The sequence below is a fragment of the Pavona decussata genome, unplaced genomic scaffold, assembly GCF_977016875.1.
Source record: "Pavona decussata unplaced genomic scaffold, jaPavDecu1.1 SCAFFOLD_53, whole genome shotgun sequence".
NCBI classification, from domain to species: Eukaryota; Metazoa; Cnidaria; class Anthozoa; order Scleractinia; family Agariciidae; genus Pavona; species Pavona decussata.
In genome coordinates, this window is record NW_028145475.1 from 1,990,701 (window position 1) to 2,014,406 (window position 23,706).

The window sequence follows — 23,706 nt, forward strand, 5'->3', positions numbered from 1 at the left end:
CCGACCTGAGAATCAAAGATAACAGCTCCGGTGACAACAAATATATTGGTCTTACATGGGCAGCGTTCAAAATTATTTATGTGGTAGCGGACAGCTATGGGGATTTTTTTTTTTTTGGCCATGCATGGGTGCCCCTCTCCCCCCTCCCCCACTCAAACCAAGCATGTTTCCCTTGACCCCACCCCCCCCCAAAAAAAATAATAATAAAATAAAGCTACCGACTTTCAGGAGGTATAAAACTGATTGTGGCCCCCTTTTCCCCTCATCCCCTAAAGCTATTTCATAGGAAAAACATACATAACTTTCCCCCCTTTGTTTCATGTTGTATTCAACTTTCATAAAAACGAACAAAAAATCCTGATACCGCGGGAAGGATAAAATTGTTTGGTTTGTTTGTTTGTTTTTTAGTTCCGATTTTTTCTTTTGCGTAAAGATAAATTTGGCAGTATTATATTTAGCGTACTGTTTACCGTTCTTTTTTTTTAATCATCTTTTTTTATGTTTAATATTAAATTCATTCCACAGTATAATGACATATGATCAACTTTAGATAGAATTTGCAAAATCCCCTGAAAGCCAGAGGAAGAATGTGGCTGGTTGCCATCTTTTCTGTAAAGTATAGAATGTATCACGGATGGTCACTATGAGTCCGGAGAGCTCTCGGCGAGGCACGGAATTCGGAAAGTACTGTGAGGTGAAATCATGCACCACTTTAGTCCCGATTTCCGCACGATCAACAGGCAAAACCTGTACACAACCCCACTGAGACGCAAGCTAGGTAGGCTAGGATGGTGATTGGGCCAGTAATGGGAAACATTCCTCGACTAGACTGCAAGCAGTCCCTTTCTGGATAGTCGAGAGGTCGCGAGAAATAGCCGAGCGCGAAAAATCTGGAGCAAACGATTGGAGGGGGGCTTGGGGAGAGTCTCTTCTCGTTTATCAGTCTCCACCAGGGGCCCCTGGTCTCCTCGCTCCATGCGCTGTTAGCGACCAGAAAGGGACTGCTTGCAGGCTATTCCTTGACCATTTCCCAGAAAAATCCGATGTCAAAGAATTCTAATAGAACATCACTTCTGAAAAATTCATGAATTGGAAACTTTTGGCACTAGGAAAAGGAGTTAAAGGTTACCCGGGACCTTCAGAGGTGTCTCGCGTTTAAGCGATGTTGCGCGTCCAGTTTAAACTGTAGATACCTAAACCCCTATATCAAATTAAAGCTTATAGAGCTGACTATCAAACCATACCAAGAATTTTGAAATAAAATAAATTGTCGAATTTTTCACGACCTCTAATTGCGAGCGTCCGAATCACCTTTTTAAAGCTACAAGTCTAAGTGAATTTTGTTTTTTGCTAATTTTAATTTGCTCCTCAGTTTCCTGACCCAAAGCGCTAAAAAAACGTGTCTGCGTTTTGCCATATTCAATCGCAGTGAAATGTTATAGAGCATTTTCGAAATAGGATGAAAAAAATGTGGAGTAATCGTACAAAAATCACCCTCGGAGAAAAAATATTTCGAAAGAAAAAATTCGCAGACACGTATTTGGTGTTTACATATGTTAAACTAGCTACTGTCCAAATTTGAAGGCAAACGAACAAATTCCTTTTGAGTTTAAGCTCTTTGAAGTGGCTCTCCAAGTGAAAAAAATTTATTCGAGAAAACAGCGCTAAAAATTCGGCAATTCATTTTATTTCAAAATTCTTGGTTTAGTTGGATAGCCAGCTCTATAAGCTTTAATTTGATATAAGGGTTCAGGTATCTACAGTTTAAACCGAACGCGCTACATCGCTTGGACGCGAGACACCTCTGAAGACACCTCTGAAGGTCCCGGTAAGGCTTAAAGAAAAAAGTTGGAGGGATATAGCTGTACCAGAAAGCGTCCAGTCGTGTTTTGAACTTTCCATACATTTGTCTGTATTAAAAGCGAAACAGCCGTGACTGCTACTAAAAATAGTTCGCGGGAAAAAAATACAGGGAAATGTATGGAAAGTTCAAAACACGACTGGATGCTTTCTGGCACAGCTACATCCCTCCATTTTTTTTTCCTAAACTTCTTTTCTTAGTGCCGAAAGTTTCCAATTCATGAATTTTTCAGAAGCGATGTTTTATGAAAACTATTTGACATCGGATTTCCATACAAACACTGTTATTTCAAGCCTGTTTGCCTACTCGTCAAAATGGCGTCGAAAACCGTGATAAGACCAGTTAAAATCTGAAGACCACTGCGACAAACCGACGAGTGGTGCCCGATCTCTTGTAGACCTGGATCAGTGAATTGTCTCAAATGCAAAATATACTGACGGCAGACTAATTCTAATGGCGTAGGTGACGAAAAATAAAAAAAAAATGGCTAGAACAACTGAATTATATTATAACAAATAGAGCAATTATAATAATTGAAGCACTTCAAGAATTGCGCTATACTGGTAAGCAACTCAGGAGTGCGTTAGCTGAGCAGGACTGAACGTGATCAGGGAGAGAAGTCCATGTTTCTTGATGCCCCCCTTTCAGAGTCTGGTTTCGAAAAATATTCCCGGTAGTCCCCCCACCCCCCACATTGTTTCAGGAAAAATGGTCCCCCCCCCCCCACCTCCAAGTCTATGTAACATAACACCGCCGACATTTGGATAAAATTGAGCTTGAGCTGCCTGTGCTCAGACAAAGGTCACTTATAAACGCTCTTAGCTGTGCATTTTCACGTGCTGTACGTACAGACAGAACATGTTCTTCTGCGTGTTTTTTTTTTTCCTTTGTTTTGTTTTCTGTCTAACGTTTTGCTGAAAGAAGCTAGTGATAATTTTTCCTTGTCAGCATCGTGAACTTTTTATTACTATAGAAGTTCAAATTAAGAAAGGAAAGATTTTTAACTTTCCAGGAAGCCGGCCTTCAGAGTGTGAAGTTGCGTGACAAGTCAGACAGTCACGATGGTTGGACCACGATGTGAGAATAATGGCAATAAAAATGTCGATAAGTCTGAACAATATGAGCCAAAACCGTGTTTATGCTTGAACCGGTCTCTAGTTCTTGAAAATTGGGAAATGCCGAATGTAATTTGGCTAATAAAAGAAATCGGGGGAAAATCTTAATGTGACTTTCACCTCCCCTTGAATGACCTTCAGAAATCCGTCAGGAGAGAGTAATAACCAATCAGCGAGCAGCTTCTAAATGATCGGGAGCCGGCAAGAACTTTCGTCTACCGGCTTCGAATGTGATCTGGAACAATGGCGAAGAAAGCACAATTTACTTGGGAAGAGCTTAGCTCTTTGAATCGCCAACAAAATGCCCACGTTGCAGTCCGTGGAAAGGTGAGGTTTTAGCAAAAATATTCCCGCCATTTGCTATTTTCCGAGACTATTAAATCTTTCTGGGGCGTGCGTTCATCATGATCGTCATGATCTTTGATTTTTTCTGTTTTTTCTAGGTGTACGATGTTAGTAAATTTCTTCATCGTCATCCTGGCGGTAAAGATATCCTTCTTATGGCGGCAGGAAGAGATGTGACTATACTCTTTGAGACGTACCACGCGTTCAGCGACAGTTCCACGAAGTAGGCAGTTTAACTTACTTTAAGCTTACGTAACTTAGAAACTCGAATTATTTCGTTGTCGGTATGCGACAATTTGGTGCCTGTAGCTATAAACCAATCCCCTCTATTAACAAAAACAAGTTTACAAAAACTGAAATTAAAAAGAAGTGCGTAAAGTAAATTTTCAGTCGGTTGTTCAAGTCTAATTTGACGTTATTTGTACTGCACCTGAAACATTTCTACAGAAACAATAGAAGCACTAATTAATTCAAATGCGTTGAAATTGCTGTGTCAACGGCTTGTTTAGGTTTACTAGGTAGACTATTTTGACTCACATTGAACATAAATATAATGAGATGAGCGGTCATGATTGTTGGCCGGTTGTGGTCAAGTGTTCATTTCCTTTGGGCTTTGGCTTGCAGCCTGGGTGGTGGGGGTGGTGGGAGAATGGGGGACACAATAGTAGTGATTCTAACACAAACCAGATCATCAAATTTGTGAGTGTTGTCATTTTGATATAAAAATAATGGATGGTCTGATTGTCTTGAAAAGTCTCCAATTATGTTGTTCCAGAAAATACCAATACCTCCCCCATAGAAGGTTTTTTGAAAAACTTTTGAATGCAGAGGTCCACACAATCCCGACGATATCAATCAATGAAAATCAATAATCAATGAAACTCAATATAATCAATAATAATCAATTGATTGGTATTGGAAATCAATAGAAATCAAAGCCCAAAAGTTGAGTGAGTTTCGATTTTCATTGATTATGATCGATTTGCATTGATTAGTATTGATTATCATTGATTATTCAAATCTCGGTTTCCTTTTCAATAAAACGCATCACATGAATTGACGAATGATTTTAATAAGTTTATTTGTTCAAATATATATCATAACTAAAGGTATCCTTTAATTTTAGCATCATATTATTTATTTTAAAATTATTTAAAAGAGTGATGGTCTCAAAACAACAACATTTTTATTCCCTTTTCCTATATTTTCTTCCTCCAACTCAAGTGTAGTGCAATCGGATTACCACAGGGTGCAAAATTCCGTCGTATAAGTATATATGACGCGTGACGTGCATGCCTTACAGTGGGAGGCATTGTTGGTGGGTTGTAGTTCGAGAGGGATGAGTCGCATGTCCGCAGAGGAGTGGCCTGCCGTGAGCAGTCCCTACACACTTCAACTCACCAGGCCACTCTTCTGCGGACATGCGACTCATCCAGGGCTGTCATTAAGAGGCGGGGGCTGGGGATTTCCCCCGGCTACTAAGAACGTGGCCCTTGGTTATTTTCATAGGAAAATAGAAGAAAAATAGAACCAAAAGAAATTCCTAGCTGTATGATTCCCTGCCTACTTGTTGTATTTATCCAGCAACTTGAAATCTTAGTGACAGCCCTGGACTCATTCCTCTCGAACTACAACCCACCAACAATGGCTCGCCGTAAGTCACGTGAGGCTTTTCTAATTTATAGAGGGAAAACATTATCTCCAGGAGGCATTAACAGGAAAAACAAATGCTGAACCTTTGATTACACACTTTTGTATTTTTGTTATCTCATATTTACAAGTACGCTGTCTTCATGTCATGTATTAGCCAATCATTTTTTTCCATGTATTTTTTCAAACTTTAATTTTAGGAGCTGTTATTATATTTTCCTTTAGTATGGCTCTGGCCCTGAGGAAGACTAATTCTATTAGTCGAAATATTGGCCACTAATAAATCTGCCCTTTGCCATAGTGCCAGCCTTGCATTCAGTTTTGTATTTTCAAGGGTTTTTGGTTTGAGGCCCCCCTCCACCCCTTCTGAAATTCCAGTTTAGCTCTATACTTACCTTTATGATAGTTCTGAAAGTAAGAAGAGAGACAGACCTTCCACCATATCATGTTTTACATGTAGGGGTTTCTAATTCTTCACAACATTTGCTTACCCTTGATTATTTTGATTAGTATACTCGGTAAAAGGAAAATTAAGAAAAAATGCCCTCTTTTTTAACCAATCAGCATTCAGTAATTTTGCCCTCTATGTTGTAAAACATGTTAAAGGTCACAAAAGCAAAGGAAATTATCACGAAAGATAAAATGTTATCATTCCAAGAAATTCATCCAACCTAGTCCTGTAAGAAATGTGTAAAGAGCAGTGGGGAGAATTTGCACGTTGATACTGTGTTTTATAAAAGTGTTAGAGTGACAGTTAGTGACTCACTTTAAGATTTATATCTACCCAATGAAAAATGCCAGTTGCAATCAAAACTTAATTTTCTCAAGGTTTCTACCTCTCAGTAACTACGTATACTTATCAACATAGCCCACTCAGTTTGAGTTTTATATCTATAGCAGGATGAAAGGTTACACAGTGGAACCTTGATTTTATGATATGGCAAGGGGACAGCAAAATCATATTGTTAAATCGGGATATCATTGTAAACAAACTCCCGATTAATTAATAACTTTTGCTGGGACACAGAATGTTGATCGTTAAATTGGGAATATTTAGATTGACGATCGCAAAATCAGGATTCCACTGTACCTGACTTTCTTTTTCTTGCTCTCATTAGGGTGTTAGAAAAACATTATGTTGGAGATCTGGTGTCCAATGAGTTTCCCACTTTTCCAGAACTTGGGTAAGTGATGAATTTTACCATAAATTAGAGGTACTGGACTTGTTATGCACTGTTTATAATATATTATTAATCTTTAATAATTTCATGATTTATAACTTAAGTCTGAGATATGCAATAATTATTACTTAGCAATAATGTTTTGAGGCAAAACAGTCAGTTGCCAAGTGTACTGTTGATTCAAATCCCTTCATTATGCAAGAGGTTACTCAGCGGTGACTGATGGCCAAGCTTTTACAACCTAATGTATAATATATGCATAAGTTGTAGCCCTTTGGTCAACTGCAGATATTGTTGCAAAGTATAATCACATGGACCAAATATTAACATGCCAATTTTCTCTATCAGGACATTCTTCCAAACAGTACGAGACAGAGTGAAAAAACACTTCAAGGAAACAAATCAGGTAAAAGAAAATGTGGCTAGCAACATCATAAAATTGACTCCCCCCCCCCCCCGCTGCTCCCCTCCCTGCCAATCTCAAATATGGGCATCCTTCTGATTATTTTAAGTCAAGCTGGTGTTAAGTCTGTTTTTACTACAAGCCCCAAACCCATTGTTTAATTCTGAAATGAAAATTCCCTCCAATTACACTCGTCCCACCAAAAACAACCCCTCCCTGAAAATGTAAACCATCTGAAGAAAGACAGTTTTGAACCCCATATCCAGTCTAATAATTATATTAGAAACTAATGGAAAGTGCATTTTTGATAAGTCTTATATATCTTGGCAACATTTAATTTTCTTCTAACAATAAAACTAATGTACAGCTGTATGATTGTAGAAAACTTTACAATTACGTCAAAAATCCTGAATTTAATTAAAATACTACCATCGTTGATTAATTTGTAAAATATGCACTCATGCCTGTATGTTAATGCCGATGATGCCAATGATTTAGTTTTGAAATTTATTTAGGACCCCAAGTTCTCCAGCTGGATGTGGCTCCGCTACATTGGAATTCCAACTTTCTTACTTTTGATGTGGAGTGCTCAGGTTGGTTCATAGTGTGTTAGCAAGAAAGCTGTAAAGGCTTATTGAACAGCTGAAATTTTGCCCGACTGTATGCCTCTCTGATTTTTTTAAACCTATTCCTCTACAAGATGGGGCTACTGTAATTGACATAAGTCTTAGTCTCTAGCCTGGGATCTGGGATCAGGCTAGAAAAGGTTCAATTTTTCATCTGTGTCTGTTTGGAGGCAGCCCAAGCTCAGTATCTGATAAAAGGGATCTGATGTTGATTTAAAAACTGCGCATGGGAAATTCATTTCAGTTCTCAAAATGCTAAAATGCAGCAATGTTGAAACAAGCTTCACTCATCAATCTTCCCATGCAGGTTTTTCAGCTGAAGTGGGTAAGTATTCACTTTCAGCTTCAGCGCAAATTTCTAGGGTTTCTGACAAAAAATCTCACCAGTACTTCGAAAACTCATTTACAAGTGATTTATTTTCACATTTACCCAAAATTCAGGGTGTGGAAACCCTTTTGCCCAGCTTTCTTCACATGCCATCAGATTTGCTGCAATTTAATGTCAAGAGTTTTGTTTTTTTAATTGTTTGGAGCCTTTGGAGTGGTTAGTTTTCATCAAGGAAAAAAGGGAAAAATCCTAGTCAGGACTTGAACTTGTGACCACCAGGTCTGGGGTGGGTGACCAACACAAAAATACAAAAAAAGAAAAAAAAGAGGTTATTACTAGAAGCATCCTTGCATACACAACAGCTGCATTGACCCTAACTGTGGTAATTTGTGCACTGGCCCTAAGAGGCACCAATCCACTTAAAATGCCCTTTGTGAAAGGTACAGTAATAATGTACCCCATTGCTTAACATGGTTTGGCAAAGCTTGAATGCTACATTGAGAAGTAGACCTACACCCTTCAAAATCTCTTTTTTCACTGGACACTGGTAACCTATAGCTGCATTGTTTTTTAGGGGTAGGAGCATTGTTCTGTTGTTCATTCTTTTGTCCTCTCAAACAACTATCTAAGACATTGCAAACTGTACAAGTCGCCCCACATTGAGCATTTTCTCTTGTTCTTTGACAGGTGTTCTGGTTGTCCCATAATTTTTTCTTGTCTTGTGTCGCGGCGGTTTTGATGGGCTGGATGTGTGCTATGATTGGACTGGTCAACAATCATGATTCAAGGTAGTTATACAGTCATGTACATGTATGTACTTACAAACTTGATCATATATATAGGTAACATGTGCTAGTTGATACTAGATGAGGTGAAAACTAATATGGCACCAGTTAGACAAGTGGCCAACATGAACCCAATTGATTTCTCTGGGGTAATTAAAATAGCGTCACACAAAAATTTGCTTATTGGGGGGCTCACCTGGGTTGAGTGGGGTATACTCGGCGCCAAGAAATTCAGCCCCTTACCCTTCACATGCTAACATTAACCAAAATATTGGTAACTTTTCACTTTCATATAACAAAACATTAATTATATACCCCCTCCGTATAATTCAAAGATATACCAAAGACAGAAGAATATCCCTTGTTACTGATACAGCAAGACTATTCACACTTATTTTTATTTTGATATTTCTGCTCAGTTTTTGCTACTATTTCTGATACAGGGATCTTTTGGTTGACCGTCTATTGTTGCCACCTGCTAAAATATTAAAATTTTATGTTTTCATTACCTTTGTTGTGAGGGTGAAAAAGGTACCCCTTTTGGGCGGAGCCTGTTCTTCTAGTCCACTATATGGAGCCCCCAAGGGGCTAACATGGCCAGTCGAAAAATGCTGGGGATGACAGAGTTGACAGAGTTAGGGGTTTGGCATGGGCCAATTAACTCACCTCTAAAAAATCTCCTGATTATATGGCATCTAGTGCAGCCTAAATCCCTACAGACAAGGAGCCTTTCACAACGCTTGGGTAAAAAATAATTGTCAAGACTGGGAGCTCTCGAGATTATTTCATTGGTAGTGTCATTTACAGCATAAGCTGAATAGTAATATTATAATAATTATTGTGTTTTGTTAAACTTTCAAGCCACTGTGCTGTTACCAGGCATCCTACATTATGGAGAGTTGTTGGTCATATTCATGACTTTCTAAATGGTGCTTCATTCTATATTTGGATTTATCAGGTGAGGGGTTGAGGCAGCAAGCCATTCATTACCAGTATATTGCATAAAATATTGGCTGCATGTCAACAATAAAATTGGAACAGTTCTTATAATTCGTTTGTTCCTGTATTGGACATGGACAGTACCTTGTTTTACCAACAGGACAGGACAATTACCTTGGGCATTCTTGGTCACAAAACAGAGCAGAAGAAATAAAACTGGGTAATTGTGGATAGACACTAATGGACCAATTTTTCTGTTCATTGGTCCATGTATTTAATACATAAAAGAACAAGTAAATTATGATTGAACCATGGACTGACTCACTGACTGTCTGACTGACTGACTGACTGACTGACTGACTGACTGACTGATTGACTGACTGACTGACTGACTGACTGACTGACTGACTGACTGACTGACTGGCAGACTCAAGTGGAATAATGATTGACTGAATGACTGACTGACTCGACCACTGACACATTGGACCAATTTTTCTGTTCATTGGTCCATGTATTTAATACATATTATTATTGTGAGTTTACTTTTAATTGTAAATTTTTTTAAATCATTGTAAGTTTACTGTTGATTGTAATTTTAGCTTTTTAGCCTTTTATTCCGTTTTTAATCTTGTCATGCGCATTTGAACATTTCATGAAATTTGTACATTGGAAATGTTACTATTATTATTATTATTATTATTATTATTATTATTATTATTATTATAAAAGAATGAATAAATTATGATTGATCCATTGACTGACTCACTGACTGTCTGACTCTTTGACTGACTGACTAACTGACTGACTGACTCAATATGGACTAATTGAGTGACTGAATGAGTGACTGACTCAACCACTGACTGTCAAGCATGTCCACCAAAAGGATTGATTGCATATGATTGATTGAATGAACTAACGAATGATCAGCAGATGAATAAACGATCAGGACTGAACAATTTAGATATACCATATTAGGAATGTCTGCCTTCATTTAATGGCTTTTAAATTCCTGCAGGCATGTGATTTGATCAGTATATTCATAGATATTAATGACATGAAACACAGGCACCTTGATTTTAATCTGGACTACAATGTTCTGAACATTGTAGTCCAAGTCCCATGTCAGTAACACTAGATAATCAGGCAGGCTATTAAAAACTCTAAGAGATTTAATTTTAATCATTGATAGCATACTCTTGGTCATCACCCTTATACCAACATTGATGGCTTGGACCCTGATATTGTCACAACAGAGGAAGTAAGTGTGTCATATTTAAGTGATAACATGTAAATAAGTAGGCTACATAACTAGGTACAATTGATCTCATGGTATGATCCCTGCATCTGATTGGCTGGATTCCATTATAACCCAAACTGCTCTGACCTTTACTACTTTTGAAAATTAACCCTGAGTATCAGCAACAAGGAGTATTCAGGGTTGTAGCTAAGAAATTTGTCTGCCGGTTAGCTGAGAAATTGAGCCGGCTAAAGAACGTGAAGTGTCTTCTGCCGTCGGCGTAACCGACAGAGAGGTAGGTATGGGAGGGGGTCGCCCCCTCCCATTAGGGGGGTCTGGGGGGCCTCCCCAGGAAATTTTAAAAATTTTAATTCAATTTGGTGCACTCTGGTGAAATCTAAGGGCTCTTTTATGCAAAAAGGAACAACCATTAAAGAGAAGGTCAGCTGTGGTGCCGCAGTTTGAAACGTGTGGTACAGAGATTCACCTTGAATTTATTCAAAATTTTCTCCCTCGCTTTGACGTTTCTGTATTTCCTTCGTGTGGTTTTTGTTGTTTGGTGTTCCTTGAGCTCTCTACCAGGTCTGTTCACTGTGCCCCTAAGGAGAATGACAGACCTGGCTTCTGAGCAGACAGTGCTTTGTTTTACTTCAGTTCGTCAATCTATGCTGTTTTCTTAATTCTCTTTTTGGTGAGCTCATTAGAAGAATAGTTCTTTATTTAAACACGGTAAATCCATCAGGAGTATAAAAATTAGGAATAACCTTACTCTCCTAAACAACATTCAAAACCTAACTACAACTAATTTAATCTAACTAAAACCCGTTTTTCATGAATGCCGTGTATACTCTAACATTAAAAATGAAAATACGTGCATAAGATTTTCAACATTTACTTAACATTAAAGTAATGAGAACGAAAGCTACATCGCTTTCCATTCGTTCCGAAAAGATAAGTGCTTTTAAGTTTGCACTAGAATATCAGAAAATCAATTCTTATAAACGCTTAGAACTGCAAACAAAAGACCTGTCCACTCGGTCGTTCAGCTGTTCATCCAGTTTCGCGGGTTCGTTCACTCGGTTTCTCGTTCGTTCGTTCGTTTTCGCCGGCGAGCACTCGGCGGACCGTTTACGTTTCTGGTTTGTTCAGTTGTTCCTCCGTTTGCCCAGTTCTTCTTGCTATTAATGAGCATAAACATGTTATAAGCAAGAAAATTTAACCACTTAAAAGCTGTATTAAAACATTACGAAGAAGTTCCTTCATGTTTTTTTCTCTGTCATGCTACAGAGAAAGACTTCTTCTTTCTCCGATCTGACACAAATACCTGGTAACAAACTCGTTCCCAATCTTTCGCAACACCTTGAATGCGAGGGCTACCAAGCTTCGTGTTGACAAGATGGCGGACGCAGAAAACGGAAAGAGGACACGGTAAACAAGTTCTCAAAATAAGACCTTATTTCAATTACCTTATGGCATCGATACTTGAGGTAGTCAGGAGTGTATTCAACTCCATGGAAACCTTCAAATTTGCAAACTGTTACTACCTCAATCTTTTGTTTTCATTGAAAAGCATGTGTTCCAGGTTTTTGTAAGTCAAGGTTTGTGTAAATCACTAAGAGCATGTTCCACTGAAACATATTGAAAGTGGAAGTGTGGCAATCCAAGCAACACAATTGCTTGTGGGTAACTAAAGAACTGTTCATTGCCCTTTTAACCGAGTGTTTGCCACCCACAATTCAGCCGGCGATGACCTCTTTCCCAGCCGGCGAATTTCGCCGGCAGCCGGCGCTTAGCGACAACCCTGAGTATTGCTACTCAAACCTGGATGGAATCAAGCCAGTGCATCACTGGATACATTACTGCTTTTCAGGCATAATCCACAGACACTATAATTAGCGATACTTTAATGAACCTAAAGTGGCACTGAGGCATTAGAATTGGCAAAATTGAACTTAAGCTTGATTTATTGTTGCTACATTTAAACATTTTGCCTGTCAAGTCATTTACTAGACTACAAGCAGTCCCATATTTTTGTCAAGTTAGTCAAGTGAACGAACCATTTTCACGCTCGCTTGCATGGTTCACAGGGACTGCTTGTGGTTTAGTAATCTGTATACTAATAAAATTGTGATAATTAGATCCACTGATTTCTTTCACTATGTAATTGTTGATTCAGGATGTACATGTATACAGACTACATTGAACAACAAGAAAACGCCCTCTCTGTAGAATTCATCATCAATATCACCATAATTTTAAGTCCTAAGTCCTTCATAGGACATACAGGCTTCATAACCATTATCAAATCAAAACCATTTTGATGGTTTAAGTTTATAAGCTAAGTGATATAGCTCAAAGATACCCTGTATACACTCATTTACCCAGCTTATAAGTTACTTACCAATTTACTCAAATCTAAGTAGGTACAAGCTTGATTTGACAGCCATTAAATTATTATGTAATGAAAAAACGAGCAGGCTTCAAAAACATTCCTGGAAAAGCGTGTGTCAATAGACAATTATGCTTTTGTGAACGTTGGAAATTAGCATACGAGAAAAAAACCACATACTAACGAGGAGTGTTTTATCAGCTGATAAAACACCGCATACTAATAAGGAGGAGGTTTATCGATATAACTGAAGTCACTGCACGTGATGTATTATCAACCATTTGATAGGTCAATGAGCTTATGAATGATAAATGAATCTTTGAACCCTATGCAACTGTTTCCAGCACCCAGATATAAGACGCATTAAGTGGACTCAACATTGGGTACCTCGTTATGTCTATCAACATGTCTATGTGCCCATTCTCTATTGCCTGGTAAGTTAGTGATGTTACCTTATTTTCATGCTAACAAATTTATTTCCTGTTTGATGTCATGTTGTATGATAAGCATTCATCAGAGGTAATAAACTGAATGCCTTTTTTTCATGCATTCGTTCATTGCTAATTGAACATGAACCCACTCTTTGGAGTGCTGTTGAACAGTTAGTCAGGAAGGGCCCACCATATTTGTTAAGGAGTTAAATCAGACACCAATAATTATTTGCTGAATTTTATAAAGAAATGAAGTAGGTTCTGAATAGTATAATTTTTCAGCACATTATGTAATTTGGCTAGCTGGCTGGTTAATTGATGTGCTTGCTTGCTTGCTTGCTTGCTTGCTTGCTTGCTTGCTTGCTTGCTTGCTTGCTTGCTTGCTTGCTTGCTTGCTTGCTTGCTTGCTTGCTTGCTTGCTTGATTGATTGATTGATTGATTGATTGATTGATTGATTGATTGATTGATTGATTGATTCGAAGTATGAAGAAAATGGAATTAGCCAACAGTGCTTTAATTAGAAAGGATTTTGGTTTGGAATACTGTCAATAGTGACTTGTAATGGTCCTTTGACAAAGGCATTTTAAATGCCCAAGTAAGAAACGCAATGGAACGTTCTCTGGTGATCTTTTTGACCACTTATTGCAGCTGGTTAGCCACCCAATTTTCTTTTTAGCGTAAAATACATGTATGCATGTTATTGAACAAATATAGTAGATACGACTAGACCCATGAATCGTAAAAAATTCAGCATGTGATTCTAAAAGTAAAATATACACCTAAAAATTTCAAACAGCATGTCGGGCTTGAGACGGCTCATAAATAGCAAAATCACAGAAACAATGCACAAAATACAACCTGGCTTTAGGGACAAAAGACCCAAGAAGACAAGCTACAAAGTGTACCAGAAGGGTAAATACTTGCAATTAAAGGACTGCTTGAGTTAATGATTTAGATTTACACTCCATACTATCGACAGTGGTGCTACCCTGCTAGCAGCGGTTCCTTGATTGCCCTGTGTGCCGGGTACACAGAGTAACCAAGGAACCTGTGCTTACCAGGTACAAAGGTACATTACCTAGAGGGTGTTTAATTACCAAGAAATTTTGATCTTCATTTGAAAACACTTGGTAGTTGGCAAGTCTTCAAAGGTCAATGTTCAATATTGAAGACCGTTAGAATCACGTTGACGGCTAACTACGAACTGCAGTTCTCAGGTTTGGAGTTTGGCCTTAGAGGCTGTGTCAGTTTGTGTCGCCATATTTAATGTCCTCGATGCTCAGCGTTGTTGTTTCAACAAGCGGAAAAATAAAAATTATTGCCTTTGCGATGTTTTAGCGCACGTGAAATGAAAGATAAAGATTGTTTCATATATCTGCAACATTCATACGCGGGATAACGCAAATTCTAGGACCGTGATAAAAAGCCGAGGTAAATGACTTACATTACTTGCAAAAAATTTCGGACGTTTTATTTCGGACATTTAATTTTCGGACACTTTTTCCCTCATTTCGGACAAATTTCGGACAAAAATTTCGGACACTGCGCTAAAACATGCCGAAAGTAAATTTACGACTAAAAAACATGAATTAGACTGACATACAATCTGTGAAAATTATAGTTTTGCTGTACCTTCAAGGTTTTACAGCCGAATACACCAACGAGAAAATAACACAAACTCAATCAAGCTTATGCCTCTAGCAGTGTCTCAAATATTTTCCTTTTTTTTATAAAAAGAACGACTGAGCAAAGCCGCCTAATCCGATTTCTAGCCATATCAGGTTTATTGGCTTTGAATATGCGATGCCGTCGCCCAAAAAGTACTTTTAAAGTTTTATACTATACTGTAAAAATTTCGGACGGTTTTATTTTCGGACACTATTTTTGTCCGAAATTAAAATCGTCTGAAATTTTTTGCGAGTAATGTACATTAAAACCTACCCTCTGCCATTAAAAGCGTCAAAAACTAGTCTCGTCACGGCAGGCACTGGTTTCATGTCTCAATGCTAGAGTGGTTTGTGGTTAGCTGTAAACGTAGCTGAAGGTCCGCAATGTTTGTCGTGCCTCTGGCTAAATCACAATCAAATCATAAAAATGTGATCATAAACAATCTGTATACAATAAAAAACAAAGTAAAAATAACAATCAAAAACAGGACGGGCCGGACCCTTGCCTAGGAATAAATTCATAAGGCAACTTTCTGCGGTAGGTGGTTATTCCTAAACCTTCACACCTCTGAATTTTTGAAGTCGATTGCGCTGAAAAGTTGTAGGGAGTTTGGCAGATAATAGACCAATTTCGATACATTAAAATTCTAGCTTGGCTACGAGCCTTAAGGTAATAGAACAACGGAAATTGCCTTGAAGCTCAGAGATGAATAATAAATTTCTTTAAAACGTTTTGAAAGTTGTTGGCTTCTAAAGGAGTGAAAATGTGAAGATTGGACGCGTGCGCGCGTAATTACTAAAACTTCGAAACAATGCATTGAATAAAAGTTCTTATTAAAAATTGGATCATTGTATAATGCAATTCCAGGGATTTGATTGGCTTAGCGGTCATGGTATATGAGCCATTATACCATGCCTGAGAAATAGCGATCATTAAATTGTTTTTCTGCTTCTCCACAGAAACTCTTGCTTCAAGGGCTAATCCAACGAGCTTTTGTGGGATAGTTGTTAAATAAATCATTGAGAACGCAAAAATCATGTTTTCACAATCAGTCGTTACGATTCGTGCGTACTGTTTTTAAAGAGTAAAAAAAAATAAGATCATGATAAGTTTTTGCATCATGGGAAACATGGGAAACTCGGAAAAAGATCACTGAGAGCTCCAGATGGGATTTGAACCCACGACCCTCTGTGATCTAGTCGGATGCTCTGAACACTGAGCTACTGGAGAGCAAGGGTGAAATGTGGTTTTTGACTAGAGCTACATCACGCAGTCACATAGTCAAATCAATATAGGTCCATGTGACTCTTAACTGCATCACGCCGAGTTTACCATGATGCAAAGACTTATCATGATGTTATTTCTAACAAAGACTCACTTTAGTAAAAATAGTTTTAAAAAAGTTCTAAAACAATGCACAAATAAAGGCCATAATCTTAAGGTTTACCTGAACGTTTCTTTTAAAAATTGGGTTAGTTTAATGTTAATGTGTTTTTGTTGTTTTTTGTTATTATGATTATATTGTTATTTTGTTTGTTTTTGTTTTGCAGCTTGGTCTGAAAACTAGAATTCAGGATGTCACAATAATGTTCCTTGTAAAGAAAAATGGTGAGTTCACTGAAATTCGGCTATTTTTTTCACTATCTAATGGTATTGCTTCTACCGGCTGCTAGCAGAGCGTTTCTTCCTGGCAAGTCTTTTAGCATATACGAAGTCGTTCGCGTCTCAGGTATTTCGCGTAGTTGGCTTGTTTAGCGTCCCGACGTAAACAACCCCACTACGCGAAATACCAGAGACGCGAACGATTTCGTACATGCTAAAAGACTTGCCAGGAATAAAGAAACGCTCTGCTTGCAGGGTTCATTGCTTCTGGTCAGGAGTGAAGCGTGAAGGAATGTGCTATTTTTTTTCTCCTTACCTTGCTTACTTGTTATCCAGAGCTGTTAATAAATTCACTAATGTCGTGCTTTTGGCCTTTCAGGGGTTATTCGGCTAAATCCTCCATCAGGGTCGCAGTTGACTGTGTTCCTTTCTGGAAAGTTGTTTTTCCTGATTTATAGAGTTGTGATTCCTTGTCTGATACTTCCAATATGGAAAGTGGTGAGTTCGATCACGTGGTTCGCTCTCTTTACTATCTCTAAGGCCCCATGCACACTAATGCGTTAATTTCCGTTTTTCATCCACACTAGCGTTTTCGTATCGTTTTCACCTATCCACACTAAAACGCTCGAAACGATGAAAACGACTAAGTCCTGGCGGCTGGGATTGCGTATGTGTTGACATCTCAAGACCATCCGCCATCTTGGATAGATGCTAAAGAGTCCTAAAGTGATGACGTCACAAAAACTAAATTTATGAAATTATGGGATTTGTTAGTGTACTCGGAAAGAGCGTCATGAAAAATGGCTACTTGCCAAAAATCAGCAACTTATTGCAATTTGGGGGCGAGATATTAGCTCTGTTGTGCCTTCTAATTTTGCCTCAGTTCCAAACGTCAGGAACTGAAAAGTCTCCGTTTTCACCTGTCCACACTAGAAAAGAGGGGGTTTCCAAAACGATGCGTTTTCAAAAGTCTCCACTTTTGAAACCGTTTTCGAAAGTCTCCGTTTTCATCGGCGTTTTCGGGCACTTTAGTGTAGGCGAAAACGCATCAATTTGAAAACGAATCAGTGTGGACGTTGCCTTAAGAAAAACAAGGGACTGTTTGTAGTCTATCAAGATTTGATCAGCTTCCTGAAAGGTATAATGCCAGTGTTTACGGCACCCGTAGGCCATCAATTACAGATAAAGCATTTATATTTGCCCAAGGTCCTCTCAAGCTGAGTATCACCCAGCCTAGTAAAAAAAAGTTAGAGGATATACCTTACTAGAACTAGAAATTCAAACATTTGCAAGACTGACAATTTTGAAAGCTTGTTTTTCTTTTCCATTCATTGTTCTTGTCAGGTTGTACTCTTTATCATTGCGGACATGGTTGCTAGTTACTGGCTGGCTCTGTGTTTCCAGGCATCTCATGTTGTGAGCGAGGTGAGTGCATATACATATACGAATTACTGACAGGTATCAATACAAAGAGTAGACTGAGAAAGATCTAGAGTAGGATTCAACAAGACACGAACGTGGGACGAAGAAAGAAATTCGAGTCCCCGACTGGAGCCGAACTCTGAGTCGAACCCCATGACCTTCCACAGACCGATCGCACGCACGCACGCACGCTCAAACCACTGCGCTACTGGAAGACTGGTGACGAGGTAGATCATTTGCTAGCTTCAGATGTGACACGTACGCTGTCATTCATGCTCCCACTCCCTCGTTCTGCTGGTTATGGAGGAAATTACACATAGCCCATTCGCGTTTATCAAAATGGGGGCTGGGTCTGGTTCTTTCATTTGCGAAGCACAGTTTTCTCGCCCGCGTTTTAGCGTGACTTTTACATCGCGCGCTATAGACACTCATGTGCATTTCGCTTTTGAAATAATCTAAATCTCGTACGTTCCTAAGAAAAAAACAAGCATGCGAAACTTGGAACAAATCTTTGCAAGAATATGCATTGGCCGGCCTTAGTGTGTATCCACGCGGGTGACGGAGGATCGTGGTCAGATTGTTAAATGCAACAGAATTCCAATAAAACGTGTGGTGCTTTAAATCCTGTTTCATCCGTTAGAGAACAACATTGCTCCTCGTTGGTTTTCCTCAGCTCCATCTTGCCCGCTCGCGGAGCCAGCCATATAATAAATACATCATGTTTTGTAGCAAAGTAAAGATTGTTAATGTTAAATGCTGTTAAATCTGACAGGTGGATTGGGTGGAGCCGCCAGGGGAAGATGGAAAGATGACTCAAGATTGGTGAGTGTTAATGATTTGTACAAGATGTTATTTTGAAAATCTCAGTAAAGTACTTGGCTCATATCAAAACGAGCTGCGGTAAAATAATCCCAGGAAATGTCTTTCACGGAGTGCTAAAAGTAGCATACAAAGCTTCTAGTTTTTCTGGGAGAGCATGCTCTCACACCCCCTAGAGACTCACACCTTCTGCGTTCAATTCGTATCACTTGCCTCGCCTCTCTTGAATGTCTGGCTACGGCCCTGTTATTGTTCTCTGTTTTGCTTTTTTTGGAAATGCTACGTCCCTGTTCATTGTCCCGTGTAGTCGTTGTATTTCTCAGGTTGTTTGCAATAGTGCATTCGATACGAACCCTCCGAGCGAAATACACTGGTGGAAAAAAAGTTGCTTAATTCGGCCTGGCATGCATGTGGCTCCAAGTTGTATGTACGAAGGGTTTTATTTGAGGTGCAATTGAATAGCGTCACTAGTGTGTTTGATAGAACTGTCACGTTCCTTTTTTTTTTTCAGGGCAGAGCTTCAGATTCAAACCACTCAAGACTATGCCACGGACAGCTGGTTTTTCAACGTTTTCACAGGTTAGTTTTTGACAAATTACCGTAAGTAATAAAATTACGTAGTAACGTCGATAAAATTTGATGGTTACTAGTGATGTCCGAAAATTAGCGCAATCCCCTCTCCAGGTTTTCACCAAACTTTCATGAAGGGTAGAAAAGAGTGATACGCCATGTGTTACTTGATCTGGTGTTCAGTTCAACTGGTGTAGTAGAGTTTTATGCAGTCCTCTGCTGGGATTAACTTAATACCGCGAACTTACATTTAACATTTATTTCACGAGCGTGCGATATGAGATAATTGAGAGATTTAGAATTGTGTTTACGGCAAAGAGCAAACGCAAGATTCGCGTTTATGTTTTCTTGAAAAAAAAAAAATGAAGACGTAGATGAGAATGGCGCAAAATAATTCTAGCCTTTGATGTTAACGCAAAACTACTGTATTTTACTGAGAAACTGAAAACAGCGAGCGGCAAATAAACATGGTCACGTGGTCATGTCTGCCGTTTGCCGTAAACGTAACTCTTCTTAGCTACGCGCCTCGTTGGCTATAATCAAAACTTATCCCACAAGCGCGAGACAGTGGAATAATTGTTTTGTTAAAAACAACCAAGAAATATTACTACATCTTTGCCGATTTCATTTTGCAAGAACAAGCAGAACGTGATTTAATGGCTGCTATTTCTAAGCCAATCAAAACTCTGGAATTATATTATCCAGTCATTCAAAGTAAGGTGCCTCCTTTTATTTTTGCTGCTGCGCATACGTTCTGCGCATCTTGGGATGATCCGAGGAAGCCGGGTTTCTTAACGGCGATGCCTGCTAAAACAGAGATATTTTTTGCGCGGTTCGCAGGAAAAGCAGGTCTTGGAAAGGGTTATTGGAATCCGAAAGAAAATTAGGGTAACCACGCATTTTTCAGAGAAAATTAATCTTCAATTTGGGAAAAAATTCCATACATTACTTCGTATTTTAGCGCATTTTAGAATTATTGTTGCTTAATTATCTCTGAAAAAATATACGGTTATCCCCAACTTTCTTTTTGGATTCCATTAGCTCATGCTAAGATACGCTTTTCCCGCGTAGTCATAAACGGCGCAAAAGTATCTTTGAATTAGTAGGCGCCGTCCTTAATAAGGTCAATGTTCCTCGCAGGTGCCCTGAATCATCAGACCACTCATCACCTGTTTCCTGGTGTGAGTCAAATTTACTATCCACAGATAACTCCTATTGTGCGTCAAGCGTGCAAGGAGTTTGGTGTCAGATACAACTACAAAGCTACGTTCACAGAGGCGCTTGGTGCTCACATTGAACACCTGAAGAGACTGGGGCAGCAAGAACTGAAACAACAGAAACTTATAAACAGCAGGCATGACTGAATTCTTTAACAAGTGTGGTTTTATATAGCTGTCCAGGCGATCACGCGTAAAGCGTTCACAGCTCTCAAAGAGTCACGAATCTTTTCCAATAGGCGAATCCTTGATTACACTTTTTGCCTCATTAACATATGCTTTTCATTATCTGATGACGCTAATAAAATAAAAACCATGAATATTGAAAGGGCGTAACAGTTTCAGGTTTTTCTGAAAATTTGAGCCCAATACATCGAATGGTTTCGGAGAAATTCTCCTCTAAAAACTCGAAATTTTACCGAGAATGTATGGCTCATTAACTTTTTTGCCACCCAGCAATTTCGCAGTTTTTGATGGCTGATATTTCCTTCAATATTGCTTGCAAAGAGCTGAAAATTGCACAAATTTCTCAACTTAATGAGTTCTTTCAACTTCTGCGTTCAGTTCATATATACAGCCACGGCTTCTATGAGTTAAGTCGTATGCTAATGAGGAAAAATTTAAACAATGACGTCCGCAAGGATTCGCCTATAGACAGACAGGGCGATGCCTCACTAAGTTATTACCGAGAGATGAGTGAAAAAGAGTGTTGTTTTTGTAGATGCCCACTTAAGCGCTTATAGTGTTGACTAAATAGAGCGAAAACCTCACCAATTTACTACCAGTAGACAGGACAGAGTTCTTAAGGTGATTCACGAAGTTGTCGTGAAAATGCTCTCAAACTTTCTGTAATTGTTCACTACTATGTATCATTTCAAGAAATGTAATAAAAAAGATGGGTCACTATGTCCGCGAAGAAGCAACAATCCACTTAATTTACCTCATAATGGCGTGCAATATTCGTTTCCAAAAATTAGTTTATTTGATAATTTATTGCCTTGTTTGGTGGTAACCAATCTCGTACCCAGAGTCCTCAGGCTCTTTGGCCAGTGGTTGGTCGCTAGGAGAGACTCTGCGGTTCTGGAATTTTATTACCGCAGGATTTCTGCGGTGAAACAATGGAAGCCGTTACGGAGCTAAAACAGAGCAGCCAATCAAAAAATTTAAATTTTTTCGAATTCTCCAGTCTCTCTCCTTGCGCCCACCCGCTGACCAAAAAGCCTTAGGACTCTGGGTACGATATTGGGTGGTAACAGAAGTTACATAGATAAAGCAGAACTTAGACAAAACGTTATACATAGAATGTATGAAGTAAATCGGCAATAAAGGGTAAATTTCTTGGCAGGGAAGCACAATATAGAGCAGTATCGACCCAAAACGTTTCTTATGTGCGAGTCGTCAGTATCGTTAGTTGAATCAGTTTTTGTTTCTGGGCAACCGACCTTGATTCATGGCAGTCGAGCACGGAACCCAAACTGCCGACCATCAGTAATCGGCTGAAAAACCATACCCTTAGTGCAGCACGTACCTATATACAGTCGACTCCCGGTAACTCGAACCTTCAAGGGAAATTGAAAAAGGTTCGAGTTATCGGGAGTTCGACTTAACGAGGGTAGAATTATACAGAAAATGACCTGAAAGGAAAGGAAAATTTATGTAGGGGATTACCCCCCTCCCCCTTCGCTTCGGAGCTAACCACAGTAGGAACAAAGGCTGTCGTGAGCAACTCGTGAATGCAGAAGATATGTTGTATGAATTTGGTCGTTGCATTTTCAAACGTAAATTGAAACAGTTTTTATTCAACCATTGTAAACTGTAGTTAGTATTTTTATCTTAATTTTTAGTTTTGAACGATTTTAATCACGAGCTACTTAGTTTTATATTTTATAAAACAATTAACTTCAGTTAGTATCTTTAACTGAACCTTAGTTGTGTCCCAGTTCTTAGCTGTATTTTTAGTTTTATTTTAATGTATTTTTATCCTTTATTTTAGAGGACCCTCCTGAAAACCACCGTCAGTTGATTGGGGCCTCCTCTTAAACTCTTATTATTATTATTATTATTATTATTATTATTATTATTATTATTATTATTATTATTATTATTATTATTATTATTATTATTATTATTATTATTATTTGGGCGTCATATATTTATTTTACACTTATTTCTTTTTACAACAGGATTGTTTTACAGAAAATGATAATTGTGAGAAATCATGGAATTTTGTTCCATGGGCAATTGATGGCTCTAGGTACAAGGACTGTTTAACGAGGCAATTTTTTTTATTAAATATTCTTTGAGTAGAACTGAGCCAGAACTGTTCATTATTTTGTAAGACTTGAATAATAGAAATTGGGTACAGATAATGGTTGACTAGAGACTCGCAGTGGTGTTTTGGATGTTTAACCGTTAATTTTGATCGTGGGGAGAGCTAGTCTCTTAGAAGTTCTACAGGTGCATAGAACCCGCGATCAGTCTCTGTTTCCGTTTTGCTTGGGTAATGCAAAATATGTCTTCTATGAAGCGTGTACCGCCCACTTTTTTAAAATTGATTTACGGTTATCAAACCAGCCAATTAAAATGACGACCGTCGCGGGTAAGCGCGTGGCCAAGTGTTCTAGATCCCATCTTGTCATAGTTTAAAAATTTTCCTTTGCAACCTCGATAGTATATAGTTGTTGGGGGAAATTATTAAATTTGTCCTTAGAGAAATCGCTCAGAACAGACTTACAAGCTGCGAGAGAGGTAGTCTCAGTGGCGGTTTGGAAGGCTTAAACCATAATCCCCAGTGTAGGGCGAAATATTATGGGGTGTAGATTCTTCGTGGTCATGCCACTCAGTCACGTATAGCCACTTTCACTTCACTCCATGACTTAAAGCCCATCACCTCCACGGTTCGTCACCACATCACTGAATATCATTATTAGTCTGCCATGCTTCCTTCCTTCCTTCCTGGACGCAGGTTAGAGTGGTCTTTGGGTGCCTGTTAGCATCCACTCTAAGTGTGACGGGAGGTTTTTCCACTCTAAGCGAACGGGAACGTTTCGGGATATTCTGACTTCAACGGGAGAACTTCTGTGACAATTCTTGGGGGAAGATTAACTCAAGGAGAGA

The 23,706-nt window shown here is 38.8% G+C and overlaps 1 protein-coding gene across 1 annotated transcript; it reads left to right on the forward strand.

The window, feature by feature from the left end:
- Positions 1–3,149: 3,149 nt before the first annotated feature.
- On the forward strand, positions 3,150–22,970 carry LOC146480421 (uncharacterized). Its single transcript, XM_085109585.1, has 15 exons — positions 3,150–3,303; positions 3,420–3,544; positions 6,090–6,155; positions 6,501–6,558; positions 7,071–7,148; positions 8,197–8,297; positions 9,156–9,252; positions 10,423–10,491; positions 13,204–13,293; positions 16,510–16,567; positions 16,941–17,059; positions 17,906–17,986; positions 18,756–18,805; positions 19,314–19,381; positions 20,513–22,970. Exons 1-15 carry the CDS (start codon positions 3,220–3,222, stop codon positions 20,734–20,736), a joined length of 1,368 nt encoding a protein of 455 aa, XP_084965711.1. The 5' UTR covers positions 3,150–3,219; the 3' UTR covers positions 20,737–22,970.
- The last annotated feature ends 736 nt before the right edge of the window (positions 22,971–23,706 follow it).

Coding starts and splice junctions, on each gene's coding strand:
- LOC146480421 (XM_085109585.1), top strand. CDS start 3,220: ATGGCGAAGAAAGCACAATTTACTTGGGAAGAGCTTAGCTCTTTGAAT. Junction 6,156..6,500: donor CCCACTTTTCCAGAACTTGG/GTAAGTGATGAA, acceptor TTTCTCTATCAG/GACATTCTTCCAAACAGTAC. Junction 6,559..7,070: donor ACTTCAAGGAAACAAATCAG/GTAAAAGAAAAT, acceptor AAATTTATTTAG/GACCCCAAGTTCTCCAGCTG.